At 46.0% G+C, this 20,630-nt stretch overlaps 2 protein-coding genes across 2 annotated transcripts; one reads left to right on the forward strand and one right to left on the reverse strand.

Annotated features, from left to right (window-relative positions):
* Nucleotides 1-639: 639 nt before the first annotated feature.
* Nucleotides 640-12,410, reverse strand: STYXL1 (serine/threonine/tyrosine interacting like 1). Its single transcript, XM_065037051.1, has 10 exons — nucleotides 12,292-12,410; nucleotides 11,883-12,060; nucleotides 10,610-10,671; nucleotides 10,008-10,134; nucleotides 9,628-9,681; nucleotides 8,554-8,699; nucleotides 6,660-6,805; nucleotides 5,557-5,651; nucleotides 3,400-3,509; nucleotides 640-1,248 (listed from the first exon to the last, which is right to left on the reverse strand). The coding sequence occupies exons 2-10, from the start codon at nucleotides 11,983-11,985 to the stop codon at nucleotides 1,117-1,119; spliced, it is 975 nt and encodes a 324-aa protein (XP_064893123.1). The 5' UTR covers nucleotides 11,986-12,060; nucleotides 12,292-12,410; the 3' UTR covers nucleotides 640-1,116.
* MDH2 (malate dehydrogenase 2) lies at nucleotides 12,067-20,002 on the forward strand. The gene is made up of 9 exons (XM_065037050.1): nucleotides 12,067-12,263; nucleotides 14,348-14,516; nucleotides 15,266-15,349; nucleotides 15,616-15,725; nucleotides 16,215-16,340; nucleotides 16,802-16,879; nucleotides 18,040-18,139; nucleotides 18,559-18,710; nucleotides 19,688-20,002. The coding sequence occupies exons 1-9, from the start codon at nucleotides 12,201-12,203 to the stop codon at nucleotides 19,817-19,819; spliced, it is 1,014 nt and encodes a 337-aa protein (XP_064893122.1). The 5' UTR covers nucleotides 12,067-12,200; the 3' UTR covers nucleotides 19,820-20,002.
* The last annotated feature ends 628 nt before the right edge of the window (nucleotides 20,003-20,630 follow it).

A 20,630-nucleotide genomic window follows, 5' to 3' on the forward strand; every position in this document is an offset into this window, starting at 1 on the left:
AAGGAGCGATAAAATAAAGCAGCGCGTTCTGCCCGGTGCGCAGGGGGAGTCAAGGGGTCGGTCTGCTGACAGCTCAGGTGGTTTTGGTGTGAATTGAGCCCAGAATGGTAAAGGCAGGTTGGCTCCGTCACTGAGCACATATGTTTGAATTACAAAATTGGGAGCAAGGGGGAAAAATCTAAAATGAAAATGCCCGGTAAATCTTTAGCACAGAGAGCAAGGACGCATTCCTGTGTGATCTGCTCTGGGTGACCCTGCTTTAGCAGGTGGGTTGGACTGGATGATCTCCAGAGGTCCCTCGTCAGGAGGATGGAGCCAGGCTCTTCCTGGTGGCCACCAACCATAGGACAAGGCGCAAAGGATACAAACTGAAACACAGGAGGTTCCACTTAAATATGAGAAGAAACTTACTCTCAGTGAAAGTAACAGAGCACTGGAACAGGCTGCCCAGGGAGGTTGTGGAGTCTCCTTCTCTGCAGACATTCCAACCCGCCTGGACACCTTCCTGTGTAACCTCATCTGGGTGTTCCTGCTCCATGGGGGGATTGCACTGGATGAGCTTTCCAGGGCCCTTCCAATCCCTGACTTTCTATCATTCTGTGATTTCAACCCCAAACATTCTGTGTGAAAGCTTGGGAGTGTTTTCTGTAACGTTTTATTTTGTAATGCCAACATGAAGAATTCACAGTGCAGTAGGACAGAGGACAGTATGAGTTTAGGTTTAACATAAAAGAATTGGTGCATCAAAGTTACCAGCCATGCCAAGTGGTTTGGTTGTTGTATTAGGAGGTGTTAAGTAAACGTGGTCTTGACAGACAACCCAGCCAGCGAGTCTGTGACACGCTGTGTCCGTGGGCAGCTGAGAAGGCACACACAGAGAGGAGGAACTTCTGAAACAGGGAAATTCTGTTTCACCTTCACCAGCACCTTCTGCAGCACAGATAAGTTTCCCAAATGGCTTCAAAACGTGATCCCAAAAAATATGGAGGTAAAAAGGAAAGTATTTCCTTTACGCTAAGATCTGTTTTTCAAACAAGAGTTCAGGTAACTTCCTACCAACACGGTGGCTCAAACAGTAAAAAGCTTTTTCCTGCTGGCTGTTCTCTTTGCTACCTGTCAGTAATTTAGTTCAGAGAAGTCTGTGAGTGTCACCCCATAGACTTTGGTCTCCCAGTCTAAGAGCTGTTTCACAAAGCCCCGGTGTGGTATCACATTCATTTTGCACTCCAGAACATAGTACCAAGCTTTCTGTAAAAAGAAGAAAAGCAAAAGAGTGTTAGGAATTTGAACTGAAAGTGCATTTGGGGTGTTTACACAAAGGAGCTACACTTACGAAAGACACACTTTGTATTTACTCCCTGTGTTGGACAGCAAGAACTTGCAGATAGCACTTTGCTACCAAAGCAGGGACAGACTGGATGAAGATGTGAACTTCAGAGAAGCCTGTCACCTCCACACCCCTCTCCTGGACATGAGGAGAGCTCAGGCTGCTTTCCCTACCTATCTTGCATTATTTTACACTGATGGAGCAATGCAGTCCTGGATTTTCTACCCTAAAATGTTTTTTCTTCTATGGGTGATAAGCAAAGCAGTGAAGCATCAGCTGTTCACAGGTAAGCAGCAAAGGTTATCATGTTTCCCGATTGGTGTGACCTGTTGTGGCAGAGCAGCTATGAAACTCCAGTTATCCCACTGCATTAATTACGGACACCTCAATTATTTGTTAATTCCATGTAATCAGTTAGGAACTCTGCTACACACAGGGCAGATCCACTTGGATTATTCCGCTTTACTCCAGTGGCATCCTTGGGTTTGCCCAGTAGTGCTCATCTTCCTGCCTTTAAAACTGACTGGCCCCCTGCACTTGGGAGGATTGCTTAAGCATCACGAGACCAAAGGTTAGAAGATAGCGTGCCACTGATTTGTTTTTCTAATCTCAGTGATTCTGCAGGTTCCGAGGCTGATCTTCTAATATTTACTCCCCTGGGCCCACGCTGTGGATATCTGTAGTTCCCCTGAACTCAACAGATCTACTCACATATCAGTTACCCATAGAATAAGGGGCTGCACATCCCAAGTCCGCCTTCCTTTTGCAATATCCATGTCTTTCGAAGCTTTCAAAGATCTTTGCCTAGACTGGGTGAAGGATCACACAGCAGCACACGCTGCTGTTGTCTGCAAGAAACAAGCTTGTCTGCCTGGGTAATCCCCTGGGAAAGCTTTGTCCAGCCAGCCACAACACGCCACTGCGCTGTCAACCTTTTCTTCTTCTATTTTTTGGCGCTTAGTAAAATGCTGAGATCAGCCTGTTGATCTCAAGAGAAACTGCAAGGATCAGCCTTTGACTTTTGCACTGCGGTTGCAAGCACCTCCAGTAATTTGGTGTGCGAGGGAACGGTTATCAGCGTGCAGGAGCAATCACACCCAGCATTAGAAGAAGAGAGAATATAGTTTCTGCAGCCCTGTTGGCACGTTCAACCCGAAACTACCCCTTGGCACACAGCAATGGCAAGACATTTCCTCTCATATTGCAAATGTTTGCACAAAATCAATTAAATGATTAGATACAGGCCCAGCTTCAGTGGAGCTGGGATCAATCCTTTCAAGCTCCCAAGGGAGGAAACACTTCCCAGACAAGAACAAGGTTTTTAAGGAGGGACTTTTCAGTTCTCATGCGCTGTGTGAAGCAGGTACCAGGAAATGGTGCCCAGAGCAACGCGATGCTCGTGCGCTGTGTGCAAAGGAAACAAAACCCAGCAGCTGGGGAGAGGCCACCAGGCTATTGCACAGCCCGGCCACTCTCAGCCATCGTTAATTATTTTTCTTACGTTACTCAGAGCTGTGGAACACAGTGTACTGGCCAATTAACCTGTACATCCCTCCTGGGCTATTATTATCCCGTTCCTGATTTCTTTACAGTCCTACCTGTGGGAAGGGATTGCTTCTGGAGAAACAAAATAGGATTTTGGAAGAAGCCAGTGCTGCTGAGCTCAGTGGTAAATCAGAGTCCTGCAAGCACTGCGTTCTGAATTTCCCTGTAATCCCATGGTATTAAGAGATGGGATTAACTCCAGTAGCTTCCAGATACTCAGTTTCTGAGAGCAGAAATTGTAAGATATGTAACCACATCTTTCTTTTTATAGCCCCATAGTTAGGTAGGGAAATGCAAGAGTATCACAGGTGCCAGGGTAAGGACTCACAGATCCAAAATCACACTTAATCTACCTCCTTAATGGTATAAAGAAGATGCAACCTCATATAATCTGCTACATTATCAGATGGATAGTCTCCATGAAAGCACAGATAATGTATTTCTAATTACTACGGTAATGAGGCTTCAGAAACAGAAATAAGCTGCAGACCCAGTCAGTGTCCGTGGGAAATACACCAGTGACATACCTTCAGGGAAAACTGGTGGGAATGGATAAGATAGGCCATGATTGCTGTGCTGCTCCGGCTTATTCCCAGTTTGGAGAACACCAGCACTGCTCCGTGTTCCAGCTGAGCGTCTGAGTAAAGAAATGCCAATCGCAAATTAGTGACCTGGGAAATCAAGCTCCCAACGGTAGAGTCGGGCTGTGGTTCAGTGACAGCTGACAGGCTGGCAGCCTGAGCGACAGGAGCCCTCACGAACCCTGACAGCAGCAGATGGGCACTGCCAGCTACAGTTTCTGTAAGCGTTTGCCTTTCTTATTATAAAAATCCACAGAGTTAAAATGTGGCTTTGAAGACCAGACCCAAATGACAATGACTAGCGAATGCTTCATCACAGATTAGTGTCAGATTTACATCAGATAACTGAAGAAGAGTGGCCTACTGTGCCCTATCAGCTGCACTCAGCATCACTTCAGCCGATCAATCTCCTCCCAGGAAGGTTTAAAGGTACTGAAATTTCTGATGAACACAAACCTGTTTGGGAGGACTCAGATCTCAAACTGGCGACGACTTGGACTTGAAACCCTTGCTACTCCATGGGGGTCACCACTAGGAAACTTGTACCTGCTGATTTTTATCTTTTTTAGGGAACTGATTTTGTCATGTTTTTATGACGGATACTTTGCAGTGAGTTGCTAAGATCAGCAAACTCATCTTCCACAAAAGCCAAGCCCACTTGGCTTTAAGAGGATGCTGTCACACTTACCCACATTGACTCTGCTAACTACGCCTGAAAGATTCTGTATTTCATTAGTAACCTTTTGAATTCTCTCCCTCTCTCTCCAGAGCAGACAGCATGACATGTTTTTGGAATACTCCAGAATTCATAGGGCAAAGCCTCTTCTTTTAGTGCTACCAAGAGGTTGTCGGGTTTTGTGTTTTGGTTTGGTTTGGTTTTTTCTTTTTCTTCAAGCTCTAATGCAGAGTTTTCTGACTTATTTCTATCATGACACATTGATTGGTTCTGTTCTAAAACCTGAGCAGAAATGGCCTCACTCCAACATACACCCAGCACAAGGATTTCCACACTCTGAGAGTATGTGGAGAGCTTTAGTCTGGTGTTCACCCATAACCATTCCAGTTTCAGTAATCGACACTAAACTATCAAGTAAAAGTACACACTTCCACAAGAACTACAGCTAATAAACATTTATAGTTTGTTCTGGAAACTTCTCCCAAAATTATGTGAGAAAGACACTGACTCCTGAAATCATAGTGGGAAAAAAATGGGGCAAAATGAAAGGCAAGTAAGTGGATTTTGATATTTGGGTTTCAATGCAGGCAAATCATCAAATTCAGTTCAGGACTACAAAATTATATCCTCAAATATTGTTTCCTTGTTTCTTTGTTTGTGTCCAGTTGTCATTTCTTATGTTGTACTTAGATTATAAGGTCTGTGGGGATGGGGTGATCTTTTGCTTCTGGGTCTGTATGAGACAGTTCAGCAGGGCCTTGGTCTGTAGCAGGTGTTCTTTCATAAGCGTGATAAAAGATAACGACACGGTTGGACACCCCCACAGAATGGAGCTGCGGGAGCTGTGTCTGCTGTGCTGCTGCAGGCACTGAGCTGGAGACTCTTGTTTTTTTCTTGCCCTCTCTGATGTAATCAGCTGAAGGTGGATTTATGCCGTCCAACCTGAAAGTCCTCCTCAGCTCTATCGTGGTTTTGCACTGCAAATCACAAAGATTAGCAGCATCTTGCGGTGAGTTCTCCAATGCATGTTACACTCGTGTTCAAATAAGGCTCTGGTTGTTAAAGATTTGGGTTGGTAAGAGTCAAAAGGTTGTATTTAAGAACAAAACGAGGGAATTATATGAAGCCCTGGTAGACATCCTACAGCAAAGCCTTCTCAGACCTACTGGAAAGCTCATTATTCTCGGTGAGTGAGGTATTATTTAAAGTGAGTAGGAACATCAGAGTTAGATGCCCTGTAAAATCTCCCTGTCCATCAGGCTGGTTAGTAAGGCAGCTCTGGTATCTATCAGGGTGTGGGCTTGCCTGGGAGTGTGCCGATCTCCACAGATTACGACCCTCCTGCCTGAGCTTCCTGCTGCAGTCACTCCCATCTAATATCCCAGAGTGAGCAAGGTCTCAGGAATTCCAGAACAGGAACAACTCACCTATGAAATGTGAAATGGTGGCGAAAGAAGAAAAAAGATCTGCTTCAATTGCATCTGGAACAGAAATATGGAGGTAATTGTCTCCTTCTGCAAACCTGGAAAAAGAGCAGACAGTGTGACATGGACCAGAGAAGCAGCTTTGAAAAGATGTGTTTGTTGGAGGCAAGCTGATAATCTTGTTTGCTGTTATACGTGTGAGCTTTTCATCATCATCATCATTAACATTATGATAAGGGATTTGTTATGGTAAGACACGGAGGTTCTTGTAATATGGAACCAGGTTAATTACTGATTTACCATTCCACAAGGTATCAGCACCGATGTTTTAACCTACAGCTTCCCTTCCTTCCTCTGGGAGCTAAATAAGAACAGATGAACTGAGAGCAAGAGTGCCTTCACAGCATGTATGCTGGCAGTTTTGTGAACATAGCACCCCAGCTCACTTCATGTGGTTTTCTATGACCTCCTCCTCCCACAAGCTCAGAGAACGCAATTCAGAGAATTAATGGAGCAGAATGTTGGTGAAGAATCTATGAAATGTGAAAGCACGTCATACAGAGGGCATGGGAAGATTACCCATCTGGAGCCAAAGGCATTAGAAATATCTGCTGGTAAACATGCACTTGGGTAGGGAACTGGACTGGTTACTTACTTAGGTTGGGTCACCACCTTGAGAAATGCTGCTGGCATTTCCAGCATGGCCCACAGACTGAGCACGGTGGTCACGGACAGATGTAGGTAAGGAAGGAACACTAACCATGGTGAAACATTGGTGATTTAGCTTAAACACTGTTGTGTTTGTAAGATTTTGCTCTGAAAGCTATTTGGAGATGTAGGTTCTTCCCGAAGGATGGTGAAATACCTCCTAGTCCTCCTCTCACCCAATCCACCCACGCAGAGGTTCTGCAGCACTGCATTGCTGCTGTGCTACTCTGGGGTAGAGATCAGAAAAATGAGCATGAAATAGCACTTGAATCTGCAGAGGTTTCCTTGGAAATTCGCAGGCACTGACTCCTCTGCGAATGGGCTCTGCTGCTGTGCCACGTCCCTTTTTTCACAGGCACAGACACAGGTGAGGATACACCTCGAACTGTTTAACTTACAGTGTGGCAGGCTCTTCAGAGATGTTGACTTGTGCTTTGATCTTCAGATCTTTCTGAATTTTTTTATCACAGGCCTGTTTGAAATTGCCCATATATAACTTTCCCTCCAGTATTTCTACAGGGTACAGCTGGAGGTTGTCTAGTTCCTGCCAGAGAGAAACCACAGGCTCAGTTTAGAGAGTGTATTTGCTCCCATGAGCTTGGTAAGTTCTTAAACAGAAGTCGTGTGAAGAATCAAACACACATTTAGTCAACAGCCCGTAGGACATTCTAGTGTAATGATTAATTTAATTACCTGGACTTTCTCTATATTGAAGTCTTTGCCAGATTTACTGAGAATAATTAACCGTATTGCTGTCATTGTGGCATTACTTGAAACAAATCCCAGCTAACGAGGAGGTAGTATAATATATATTCTTTACATTGTCTGGAGGGACTGCAGCATAACAGATCCATTTGATGTTCTGCCTGGTTACTGTGTGCAAGGCTGAATGAAATCATCTGCTGCCTGCAGAGCTGCAGGTGCCCTGGAGTGGTACAACACAAGCCCGCAGCTGCGTCCGGTGTCAGCAGCGTGAAGGCTGAGAACAAAAATACACAAAGCGCTGACAGCGCCTCTACGTCCTTCACTGATAGCTGGTTAATGGCGTAGCAGAACAAGGCAGCAGCCTAACAATTTAAATTGTCAGAGATTCAGACTTAGACTGAGACAAGGAGGTATTGTGTGTCCAGGTGAATCTGATGGGGAAGTTCAGCAGTTTGCTACGCTGCACGAAGAAGCACAGTGAATTGATTTTCCCTCCAGTGCTGTAGCATCGCACAGGTTAGCGCTGTGTCATGGGCTGTTCAGCCTGGAGAAGGCTCCAGGGAGACCTTATTTTGGCCTTTCTGTAACCAAAAGGGGCTGGTAAGAAAGACTGGGGCAGACTTTTCAGCAGGGCCTGTTGCGATAGGACAAGGGGTGATGGTTTTAAACTAAAGGAGGGGAGATTCAGGCTGGGCATGAGGAAGAAATTGTTGACGCTGAGGGTGGTGAGAGCCTGGCCCAGGTTGGCCAGGGAGGTGGTGGATGAACCATCCCTGGAGACATCCCAGGCCAGGCTGGACGGGGCTCTGAGCAACCTGAGCTGGTGCAGATGTCCCTGCTCATGGCAGGGGGGGCACTGGGGGAGCTGGGAAGGGCCCTTCAACCCAAACCTTTCTGTGATTCTATTTCATGTGAACCAGAAACAACAGAAACAAAAGGCATGGTGTGATGAGATGCTCTCTGCTGTCCATTGCCTCTATATCTGCACTGCCTCAGGTCCTGTCCTAGATGTGAAAAAGGGTAATTTTTTCTCAGAAGCAAAATAGTTCAATATTTGTAAGTGAAACCAAACAATTAGGATACCAGTATTCCACTGGATGGTTTTTTTCTTTCTGGGCCTGTTGAAACCATGCGACAGCACTTGCTTTGTGATCCTTCCTGATGAAAAGCTTTATAGACTTGAAACACAGTGCTTGATAGGAATTGTCCTTCTGTCTGAAAACATTTACTGTGTAACATCCCAGATAACCACGGGTCAGAGAGGAACCTGCTTCTTTTCATCATTTCCTATAGTTTGTTTAGTTATCTGTACTCTTCAGTAGCCAGTTTCAGGGTTATCAGAGAAACCTTCCCAGGTTGTTTTCATGAGCTTGCTTTCACACAACACAAGGAGGATAATAAAGGCAAAGCATGGCTGTAAAAGAGTTAGCGGTGAGACCCAGGGCAAGCACAGTAACTCAAATTACATTTAATTCGTTTGTTTGAAATTGATAGCGGGTTTACACTACAATTTAACTTGAATCATTAGCCACCATCACCTGAATATGAATGCTAATGTCTTCTGCTTGCAAATTAGAGTCATCTCACCTGAGGCATCCAAAATAACTTCTGAGTCCCCAGAAAATGATAGCAAGCTGAAAAATGCTTGTATCCTCCCCTCAGGACAAGCACAGGATTGCGAGTGAACTGCTCCAAGCTTCTGGCGTATCGGACGGCAGTTCCTTCCTCAGCATCTAAGGAGATCAAAAAGCTCTTTGCCAGGGCAGGTTTAGAGCCTCCGTTAGCACTAGGGGTCACATCTGGCCCAGTGACACTAACAGCACATTCCTTTTATTTCATCTAATAGTCTGCAGAAAGCCTTGTTAAAAGCTGGACTTTAATGGTTGCTGCAGGTCAATAACAAGGCACACTGCTTTTCACCTCTTGTCTTGATCTCTCATTCCTCTCCTCATTTCTTTTGGAGGTCTAGATAAAGATTTTTTTTCCCCTCCCCATCATTCTTTGGGAAATGCTTCCAATAAGTTCCCATAATATGAAAGTATTATTAATTTAAATCTGATAATTATAGTTTTATGGAGGCTCTTTTCTTTAGTCTGCTTTAGGCAAAGGGGGAAGTATCTTTGGATAAATTCTTCACAAGTGTTTTAAACGCTCCCCTCTGTGAAGCAAATTATGTGAGACAGCTGCTCCCGCTCCTTCTCTCAAGGGATCCATCCTGCTTGCCTCTGGCTGTGTCTGCTTTTGAAACAGATCAGCACAACAGAAACAAGCGTCTAGTCCTCCACACCTTCCCTTGCTTCTGTCTCATCACTCAGCATTTATGAACATGCTTGCTTTATTAATTTCCCTTACACTCCGGGATTTTTTTTCCTTAAAAAATTATGTAAATCTTTGCTAAAACTATAGTAGCCTCTATAGAGCTAGCGGGAGCCAAACAAATGTACAGAAGTGGTTCTGCACACAGCAGAACTCTTTGCCAAAGGATGTATGAAAACTAAACGTTTTCACGGTTCAAGGAAGATTGAACAATTACATGGAAAACTTTCCAGCTCCCCACATTTCTCAGTGAACTCCATCAAATCACAACCTCATTAAAGTTAAATCTTTTCAAATATGATAATGTGAAATGCTGTTATGACCCTCAGAGAAGGAAATACTCACCCTGTGAACAGGAGGAATCTGAGTCAGTCTTTGCAGCCTCTGAAGCACTGTTCCCTAAAAGGCAATTGTCGAACAAGCCCAATCTCAGTGAAATGTGCAAAAAAAGAATTCTTTCCTCATATGCAACAAGGAACTTCAGAGAGATCAGTCCACACATAAGAAACCAGACCTGCCAGGAAGCTTTGAAATAAAATCTGGATTTTTGAAGCCTAAGAACATACGTAACACAGTGAAAAAACAGAGGCATAGCACAGATATTAGTTATTTTGAACAAAACTGAGTAAATCTGCATCTCTTCCAATAAGCTCATAAAATTAAATGAGAAATGGGAAGAATATCTATCATGCAGTGAGGTCTTGACTGACATGAGTCACGGGTACCTTTTTCCTTCTCCTTTTTCCCATTGTCACAGCAATCCAAAGAGCTGGTGTCGTAGTCATACACCACACAGTATCTGACACACCTCAGCTCCTCGTAGTCCGGTACCAGATACTCCCCCGTAGGACTCTAATAAAATCACAGAGGAATTCTGTCAGGAGCACAGCTCCATGCTTTGCTTGTGGCATCAATGCTACCAAAGTCTTGCAAGTTACTACTCTATAGCTATGGGATGGGTTTGGTGCTATGTCTGTACTTGACCCTGAAAGACCAGGTTAGAATTCAGAAATGATGCAAACTACTCTGGATTGCTTCACTGGCCTCAGTTGTAAAGATGCCAATGCTGTCCTTGGTGAGACAAGGCTACAATATGCTACTTCTTGTGCAATATTTTTCCTGATATTATAGCTCCTATGTGCCAATCCTTTGGGCTACCAAAGCCACTTTGCTTTGTGACAGAATACACCCCTCCAGTGGCAGAAATGGAATGTGCCTGGAACAGGCAGGAGAGGCTGGGACAATTCCTGTGGTTTTAATCCAATTTTGTTTTACTGCTAATTGCTAAGTCCAGGGACGGTTCACACAAACAGTAACCTCCACTTACCTGTTCAATCCTGCGTGCTGTAATGATATGGCTCTCATTGTATTCACGCTGAGTCCGGGCATCTGAAAAAAACAACCAGGACAGAGCCATTGGCTTATTTGATACTTTAAAGGCAGAATCCTGTTCCTAACCCTGCCAGTGGGAATTTAGGCACAGATATCAACCAGATAAAGAGATCTGGTTTCTTAGAAACTGAGACTTTCTAATGTGGATATAACAAATGCCAGTGCTGATGTGAGTCTCTGTGAACAAGTGATGCCAGAAGCTTTATCCCTGACCCAGGTGTGGTACCGCAGCTTTCACAGCACCAGTCCCCTGCTCCGCTCTGCTCTGCCCTGTGCTGTAGCCTGGCCCCACTGGCTGGGCCTCCTCTGACCCCCTGGTGTGCAGCTGCTCTGCCTCTGTGCAGCCCCAGAGATGGGGAGAGGGGCACCAGAGACACATCAGCCCCACTACCGACCTGGCTGACTCTCTCACCAAAACATTCAACAATATCACTACACAATACACCCTTTTTTCAGTAGCGGCACTATGCAAGATGCAAATGCTTATCAGCAATATTTGTGCCATGGTCAAGAAATCCTGTCAATTTCTAAAAACTCCAGAGGGAAAGGGTGGATCCATGGGGTGGATCAGAGCAGGAAGAGCTGGATGTGACAAGAGTCGAGCAGCACTGGGTCACAGCACCTGTGACAGGATGGGAGAAGCGCCCCAACAGCAGGGCCCAGCAGCTACAAGAAGGAAAGTGAGCTCTTGGCTGTACGCTGGAGCCCACAAACCCCGTTTCCCCTGGAAGCCTGCCCAGGCTGGAGCGTGCTGCCTGGATGCAGGCAGAGCAGGCAGCAGGCAGCAGGCAGAGCAGGCAGCAGGCAGAGCAGGCAGCAGGCAGAGCAGGCAGCAGGCAGCAGGCAGCAGGCAGAGCAGGCAGCAGGCAGAGCAGGCAGCAGGCAGAGCAGGCAGCAGGCAGCAGGCAGAGCAGGCAGAGCAGGCAGCAGGCAGAGCAGGCAGCAGGCAGAGCAGGCAGCAGGCAGCAGGCAGCAGGCAGAGCAGGCAGCAGGCAGAGCAGGCAGCAGGCAGAGCAGGCAGCAGGCAGCAGGCAGCAGGCAGAGCAGGCAGCAGGCAGAGCAGGCAGCAGGCAGAGCAGGCAGCAGGCAGCAGGCAGCAGGCAGAGCAGGCAGCAGGCAGAGCAGGCAGCAGGCAGCAGGCAGCAGGCAGAGCAGGCAGCAGGCAGAAGGCACAGGGGGCCCGGCCAGGCGTCCCGCCCCCGGCTCACCCAGCAGGCACAGGTAGTTGGGCTCCGACAGCCGGGGGAAACGCCGGTACTGGTTGAGGATGTTGTAGAGGCGGCGGGGCTGGCACAGCGCTATCCTCGCCATCCCGCACCAACCGTCGGGACGCGCCGATTGTCGTTACAGCCCATCTCGGCGCGGTCCGCTCACCCCGCCCGGTTGCTAGGGAGAGACGCCCGGCGGTTACCACGGCCAGATCTCGCGAGGCTTCCCCGGCGGGGGAGAGCGCAACTCTCGCGAGAGCAGCTGCCGGTCCCGCGCAGCCGCCGCGCCGTGGAGGTCGTTGGAGTCACCGCCGCGCCATGCTGTCCCGCCTTGCCCGCCCCGCTGCCGGCCTGTGCCGCGGCCTCGCCACCACCGCGCAGGTACGGACCGCCGCCGCCATCCCCTCACCTCGGCACGCCCGGGCGGCGGGGGCACCGCGGGGCCGCACCCCCTCGGGGTTGGCCCTGGCCCCGCTCTGAGAGGGGGCTGAGGGGCGGTCGGGCCCGTCGGAGGCCGCGGCCCTAGGGTGTGTGTGCGCGGGGTGTGTGTGCGCGGGGTGTGTGTGCGCGGGGTGTGTGTGCGCGGGGTGTGTGTGCGCGGGGTGTGTGTGCGCGGGGTGTGTGTGTGTGTGTGTGTGTGCGTGTGGTGTGTGTGTGTGTGTGCGCGGGGTGTGTGTGTGTGTGTGCGCGGGGTGTGTGTGTGTGTGTGCGGGTGTGTGTGTGCGTGCGGGGTGTGTGCGGGTGTGTGTGTGCGTGCGGGTGTGTGTGTGCGGGGTGTGCGCGGGGTGTGTGTGTGTGTGTGCGCGGGGTGTGCGCGGGGTGTGTGTGTGTGTGCGCGGGGTGCGTGTGTGTGTGTGTGTGCGCAGGGTGTGTGTGCGTGGGGTGCGTGTGCCGGGTGTATGCGCCTCGGGCAGTGCCGTGGTGTGAGAGGGAAGAGTAGCCCGGTTTGGGGTGACGCTGTGTCTCTCCCTGTGAAACCTCCGTGCTCCTCGCCCAGGAGCTTGGTCCGTTCTCCAGACAGTTGTAAACGTGCTGGCCAAAGCTATTAGTTCTAAATAAACTTCTCTTTTTGACGGTGTGTAATGGACGATACACAAGTTTGCGTGCAGCTTCCTTCCTCTACTGAAATACGCCCCTGCTTACAAAATGTATTAAGAATTAAAGTTGGGGGTTTAACAGTAATCCTGAATACGGTGAAATCCGTTGTGTGTGGCTTTTGATGCCAGGAGAGAACTGCGGCTACATGGTAGGGAGATGCAGATCAACCGCTGTCTTCTAAGATAAACAGTTCCCAGTGGCATGACAGAATTATTATCGCATCTATAAAGCTGTGCTTTACAACATAGGTTTGTGTAATTATTTTTATAGGAATTAAATTCCTTAGCAATGGGATTTTGATCTCTTGGTATCAACTCAAATGATAAGCATGGGGCGTAGCAGTGACTAATGCCAGACTTTGCTTTCCCTTGGAGAGTTTTGTGCTAAATTACATTTGTTGTAGCGGCACGAAAAGCGAGCTGAGGTTAGGCTGATCAAGCTTCTGGGTGGATTATTTCTTGTCATTGCATAATAATTAAGCTGTTCATGCAAGGACTTGGAGCTCTCATGTCTTTATTGGGTAAGACAGTGTGATAGAGAATGTCCTTATCAGTGGTAATTATATTACCGTGTTACATCTCTGCAGTAGCCACTGGTTCTTTGCTTTGGCGGTGTGTTGCATTTTAAAGTTGTTCCGGACTTTTAAAGTAGCTTTACTCTCATCTAGTGACACCTGCTCTACAAAGAGCAGCGCAGGCATTTTTGAGAGAAATAACTTCCTTCCAGAGAGCACATTAGAGTATAATTGGTTCTCCAGGGCAACAAAGCAGGAGTTCATTTCACTTGCTTCTCAGCCACACTCAAAGCTGGAAATTGAAGTCACTTAGTGTTCTGGGGGCTTAATCTTGAGACATCTGCAGGTTCTATTTGAATTTATTTCAGGCATACACATTTTTCTTTACATATGTACAATGTTTTTTACATTTATTGTAGTCCATTAAATGTATTAGTTTGCCAAATGGGGAGGCATATTTTTTTTTATACCAGCAATGAAACTAGAAAAACTGCAAACCAGATTTTACCCTAATTCAGATGTAGGTCCGCAGGGTAGCAGGCCTTAGCTTGAGGCAGACATGGCCATCTGAAGAAAGATTATCCTTTTTGTTTCTTTGCCCAGCCTTCCTTCCCTTTTGAGCTTCAAATCACGAAAGAACGTTTTTTTCTAACTTGTTCTACCAATAAGCCTTGGGAAGCTGTAGGCATGATCACTTTCTGTGGGTTTAGGCAATCAGATTTGCGTAGTGCTTCTTAGAGAAATGGAGAAATAGAAATAAAAGTAAAGGAAGTGTGGTGAAATCCATGAGGTCACTGCTGCAGGAATTACCAAAACATCTCTTCAGTGCGTTTATCTCTTCTTTTTTCCCCAGAACAATGCCAAGGTGGCGGTGCTGGGGGCCTCGGGAGGCATTGGGCAGCCCCTCTCCCTCCTCCTGAAGAACAGCCCACTGGTGAGCAGGCTCAGCCTCTACGATATCGCTCACACTCCGGGCGTTGCCGCCGACCTCAGCCACATCGAGACAAGAGCGAATGTTAAAGGTACCGCGAGCCGCTGGAAACGCTCTGTGTGCAGAAGGGCCCTCTCAGGAGTCTCTGACACATGGAGGTGCCTGTTGCTGTGCTAGTGAAGAGGAATCTTCACATGATCCTGGAGCATCAATTTAAGCAGCTTCTTCTCAAGCAGTGCATGACTAATTAAGGTTTAGATTGATGTGTATGGAGATGAGAATGGTCTGTGGTTGCACAGTGAAAGGGGAGTTCGTAATAACTGGCAGGAAACATTGGGTAAAATCATCTTGGAAAAAAGCTCGAGTGCTGAATTTAAACAGACTTAGCACTCCCTGGGTGTCTACATGAATTATTTTCTGAAGGAACAGCTGTCAAGTTCTGATGAAATCAAAACTAAATCTGCTGATCTTCACTTTCTATGAAGATCAGCAAGAGGTTACCTTTTACTTGACTGTGCCTACCTGCAGTTCTTTGGGGGCACTGACTGTAGTGACCAGCTAGTGTCTTTGGAGAGTAAATACACGTAACAGGAGGAACCAAGGGTTTTCAAAACAGATAAATGTGAGGTTCCCACCACTCTCATTCTGTAGGTTTTGAAACAAGGTTGCAACACCAAATAGAATCCATCCATAATTGTATTGCTTTGCTTTCCAGCATAAGTCTGAATTTAAGGCTAAATTTAAGAAGGAATCAGTGCCGCTGGGTGTAATTTTGTACTCCAAAGTATCAGATATTCAATAACTGGTAAAAACATAATGCCTGAATTATTTCCATTCCAGGATTCCTGGGACCTGAGCAGTTGCCAGAATGTCTGAAGGGCTGCAATGTTGTAGTTATTCCTGCGGGAGTCCCTAGAAAACCAGGTATGTTCTCTTTGTTATAATAAAAAGCCTCGGGACTTCATTGAAGTCTGTCTCTGCAGTCTTGTTACTCAAATAGAGCTGCGTCTGGTGCTTTATTGTGTTCTCAGTGTTGGCTTGGGACGTATGTCATTTGTTGATGACACTCTCGATACATGAAACTAGAAGCTGACATATCTCTCTTCAGAGTGTTGTTTTTTGATGGAGTTGCTTGCCCTTTAATGAGTAGGCTGTGGATAACTGAAAATATTGTACTGGATATGTTTTAGGTATGACCCGTGATGACCTGTTCAACACCAATGCCAGCATTGTTGCTACTTTGACAACTGCCTGTGCAAAGCACTGTCCAGAAGCCATGATCTGTATTATTTCTAACCCGGTAAGTATTTGCTGGAGGCCTTGAAAATGCAGAAGAAAAAAAATCCAGAATTAGTAGAGTAATCTGTGAGTTCCTATTAGTTTTGATCAGAATCTTCAAAGTCAGCAAGGTATTTGCAGAAAAGTAAAACTCTGGTTCTACTAAACCATTTTTCTTGGGCTACATTGAAGCCAGAGGTAGCCTGAATATAAAATATCTCAACACCTGTATGACTGTGGTTATAATACATGCTGCTGTATAAGCTGGAATAGAAGTCTTAGCTCGCTAAAGGAGGAGCCTTGGTCATGAGAATGAACAAATTATTGAAAATGCAATATTTTTCTTCCAACCTGACTGTAAATTGCCCTTCAGTTTAGGAAATAAGATAATTGGCTACAGTGGACTTCAAGTTGGAAATATATTTTGGATTGTTTACTGGCCTGTTTGGTTCATGCATTGACTTCATTATTATATTTGTTTTAATGAATACTCACCTGTTCTTCCTTATAGGTAAATTCAACCATCCCGATAACTTCAGAAGTCTTCAAGAAGCATGGTGTGTATAATCCCAACAGAATCTTTGGCGTTACAACACTGGACATTGTCAGAGCAAATACTTTTGTGGCTGAATTAAAGGTAGGTCTTAGGAACAGATACTGGGAGCGGGATATAGCATGCTCTGGTCATTAGATCTATCAAAAACGCTTTTAAAATCACTGCACAGAGCCAGAAGAGCTGGAGGCAAAGGCAACGATTCCCTGTTATCATTCTCTAGAGCAGTATAGGGATAGGGTTTCTTGCAAAATGTGGTTCAAGAGACTTTTATCTTTCCTTTTCATAGCTGTAGCAGGTTACTGCTTGTAAGAGTCCTAGTAGGGTTGGTTGTTGTGCTGTGTAAAATTATCAGCGTAACGTGGAGTTCAGCTGTGCCGATCTGGCTTTGTCCGTGATGTGTAGCTGCCTCTGAAACTTTGACCCTGTGTAGCATTGGGTTATAGATGTGTGCAAAAACCTAGGCAGAAATCGAAGCATAGCGTTTTTAATTGTTTTTCTTGTTCGTGTGCCTCAGAAGGTGGAAATTCTCATGTTTCTCTTAGGGCTTAGATCCAGCTCGAGTCAATGTTCCTGTTATTGGTGGCCATGCTGGGAAGACCATCATCCCTCTGATCTCTCAGGTAAGTCACAGTTACTGCTGTGTGTGGCATCACACTCATCAATATGTTAGAATTGATGTAAAGTGCCTTTGTGATGGTGTGTGATGTGCTGAGACAGTCATCCCTGCTCTTGTGTCTGCTTTCATTTTGTGATGAGATTACAACACACAGGAAGGCAGTGAGATGAACCTGAACTCCGCTAGGTGGTTTAAATAGCTTCACTTTCTCCTCTAAAGGAGTTTTGGAATAAGAACTGAGGTATCGTGTGCGTATCAGGTGTCTTGGCACTGTTTTGGGTTTTATTTTTTCTGACAGATATTTCGTTATGCGAATACCATACTTCAGCAGGAAAATTGAATTGATTTTTGCCGTGGTGGACTGGAAACACCACTTTAACACACAGCATTGAAATGAGGAGGTGTAACTCAGTCTGTGTGGGGAGGCATGTGTCAGTCCTGACTGGCAGTCAGGGAGAGAGTCCCTTCATGCATCTAAGCCAGAATGAAATGCAGTTCTGAAACAGGCTGCAGCTTTGTGAGGAGGTGGCTAGGATACGGCCTAGGAGTAATCTGCAAGAAAGGGGAAAAAGCTTTGCTCTAAGTGGGGAATAAAGAATCCTTTGCAGAAGAATGTTCTTGGGGAACAAGAGCAATAGCTTTGGAGCAGCTGACTGCTGAGAGGGTGATTTTGTTAGTCAACCAGCACAGAGACAGCCGCTCTTTCCATACCTGCGTAGCTGTAGTTGAAGGTTCAATAACTTCCTAAATACTGCTGGCAGTCTGGGGCCTTTGTACGGCTCTTGACTTCCATAATGCCACAGTGACCCAAATATTTACAAGGTGGCTTTTTGGAGTTTCTAGGGCCTGGTGCGTGCTTGGAGGGCAGCTCTAGTACAAAGGACTACCCAGTAACCATGGCAAGACCTGGTTTTGCTGTCCAGCTGTGGTTTGCCCTTGAGCAAGCTCGGCGTGGTTCCCATCGCAGTCTGTGCAGTAACTAGCAGCCTTGGTGAACGCTTGCAGCTGGTCAGTTTGTTACACAGCCTGCGAGCTGAGGTAGCTAATTTTCGTCATTGAGAACCGTTGATAACAACTGTAATGGCACAAAAAGCGTCGTGTGGGTGGCCTTGTGCTGAATCTGGTACTGGTATCTGATAGTAACATTTTTTTTTTCCAATCTAGTGCACACCAAAAGTGGACTTTCCTCAGGATCAACTGGAAAAGCTTACAGGGAGGATTCAAGAAGCTGGCACTGAAGTTGTCAAAGCTAAAGCAGGAGCAGGTTGGTTCTTGACTACAGCTTCCAAGTAATTTTTGTTTGCCAGCTGAATGGATGCAGTAGTCTTCAGTTCAACCTTATTTACAACTGCGGTGCAGAATTATGAACTGCTGATTACAAATCTAGCTGCTTTGCCATGTCAGTGAATGCCTGAATTTGTGGTACCAGAAGCAGCTCAGTATGTAGGTAGGACTAAACATTAACTGATCTCACACCATGTACAGCTTTAAAAAGAATCTCTTTCTGTCAAACCAAGCTCTCTCTTTCTATAAATCAAATCAATAGCACATAGCTGGCCAAAAGTTGCTGCTTATCAAACTGACACTGTAGCTCTGTCAACATATCAGTGTGGAAACCTCTGATGCTAAAGAAAGTATCAAATTTTGCTGTGATCTGTTCTAAAAATGATTTAACTTCTACAGGGTCTGCCACCTTGTCTATGGCCTATGCTGGTGCTCGGTTTGTGTTCTCTCTGGTGGATGCAATGAATGGAAAGGAAGGGGTTATCGAATGTGCCTTTGTTCGATCTGAAGAGACGGAAAGCCCATACTTCTCCACACCTCTGCTGCTGGGAGTATGTATTTGAAATGGTGGCGTTTAGAAAGAGTAGCTACTGATTTAATCTTGTGTTTTACTGACTGGTTCCAGTTAAGTCCAGAGCTGGATATCGCTGAAGTTAACAGCTGAGCGTTCCTTTAAGAGTTCTTGAATATTTAGGTATTGTACTTGGGCATATACCTCATGCTTGACAGGGATGCTGCTGCTTTTATCTGCTCTTAGCCTTCAGGTCGCTGAGTAACCAGAGATTCAGACTTATCTTGTCACGCTGGCCTCAAGTCAGTGCCTGTTTATGAAGGGTTTTCATATGATTAACCAGAGTCTGCAATCCTGTCTCCTCAGCTTGATCTGCTACGAGCAAATCCCTCAGAAATTGAGGCACATGGGGAGCTGCAGCATGGATTAGGATTAATAGATTGCTTTCAGGACCTGTGCTGAACTCTGAAGGAAGCGTTCCTTTTGTCACCCTGTGGGTGGAGTGGAAAACTAGGATGCTGCAGCCCTGACATGGCTGCTGGATTTAAAGGATGGTGTGTGTTGTCTTAGTGGGAGCTGTTGAGGGAACAGAAGTAGAGGGGCGTTAAGGGGGGAAGGGTTTGGATGTAGACATGAAATCTCAAAAACTGGGAGTGCAGCTCTGGAGCAGTTTCAGACTGCGAGCCAGTGGCAAGTGAAGGGCAAACATCAGAGGAGAGAAATTCTGTTGTCAGAGGCTGGGTTTGAAGATAAGAGGAGTGAAGGGGCAGTTGGTATTGGTCTCCTCTTGAAGGAGCCAATGTGAACAGTGAATGAGAAGCTTGTGAAGGCTGTAGAAGTTGCTACAAATAATGTGAGGATTCCAAGCATTGCCAGGAGCACGAGTTTGGCAGACTAGAGATGACAGACGTCCTAGGCTGAGACTGCATCTCAGCTGGGTAATATTTAATTGGAGCTGGTAAGTTACTCTCTAGGCCATTGGATGAATGGTTAATCCTTAAATCTTCTTTCACTCAGAAAAATGGAATTGAGAAGAACCTGGGTATTGGCAAGATCTCCCCCTTCGAAGAGAAGATGGTTGCTGAGGCCATGTCTGAGCTGAAGGCTTCCGTTAAGAAAGGAGAGGAGTTTGCTAAGAACTTCAAGTGAAGAGTCGATGACGGAGAGGAATTACAACTTCCTTAATTTATTAAGGCATCATGTCACTTTACGACTTCTGATTCAAAGCTCATGCTTTGATTGAAGTCTGTCTGTATTAGCTTAATGATTGTTGCCAGTCCAGAATTTAATCACCAATAAAACAGCCTCATTTTTTCAGTGTACCATCCAGAATTGTCCTGATGTGCTTGTCTTTTGAAGGTGGAAGCTGTAGGTCTCTGAAGTTTATCAGTTTCAGCAGGGATGAAATAGCCTCGTAAAAAAAGTGGGTGAACTGATTGCCCTCAACTCTGCTGCTTGGGTTTTAGCTTGGGCTGTTTTTTTGGCGCAGAAACTGGGCATGAGCAAATAAGATCAAGGTGGGGTGAAGAGGCTTTTGTGAGAGGGAGAACTGAATGAAATCATCCAAGAAGTGTCTTTTCGGGAGCTGACATGATCTCTGTTTGTTACCTTGTGTTGCCTTAATCTCTTATGTAATTTGATTTTAAAAGAGTTAGTAAAAGAGCACAGTGGTTGAAACGTCAGTTGTGCTCTAAGAAAAAAATTAAAATGCTGAGAGTGACTTCTTTCTAGTTAGGAACAAAGACCTTGCTTTAACATCTACATAAATTTCTTTTACATTCATTCTCTTGTGAATATAAAAATAAATGTCTGCAAGAAAATGATGATGACGAGTTCTGTCGCTGACTTGTTTGAAGGTAAGCTCTAACGAAGGAAGCTATTAATTCGCTCTTCCTCCGTGCTCTGTGGGCTGCTTCCCCTATTGCTTTGAATTGCTTTAATCCACGTAGGCTGAATTCTA

Source organism: Columba livia, chromosome 20 (assembly GCF_036013475.1).
Source record: "Columba livia isolate bColLiv1 breed racing homer chromosome 20, bColLiv1.pat.W.v2, whole genome shotgun sequence".
NCBI classification, from domain to species: domain Eukaryota; kingdom Metazoa; phylum Chordata; class Aves; order Columbiformes; family Columbidae; genus Columba; species Columba livia.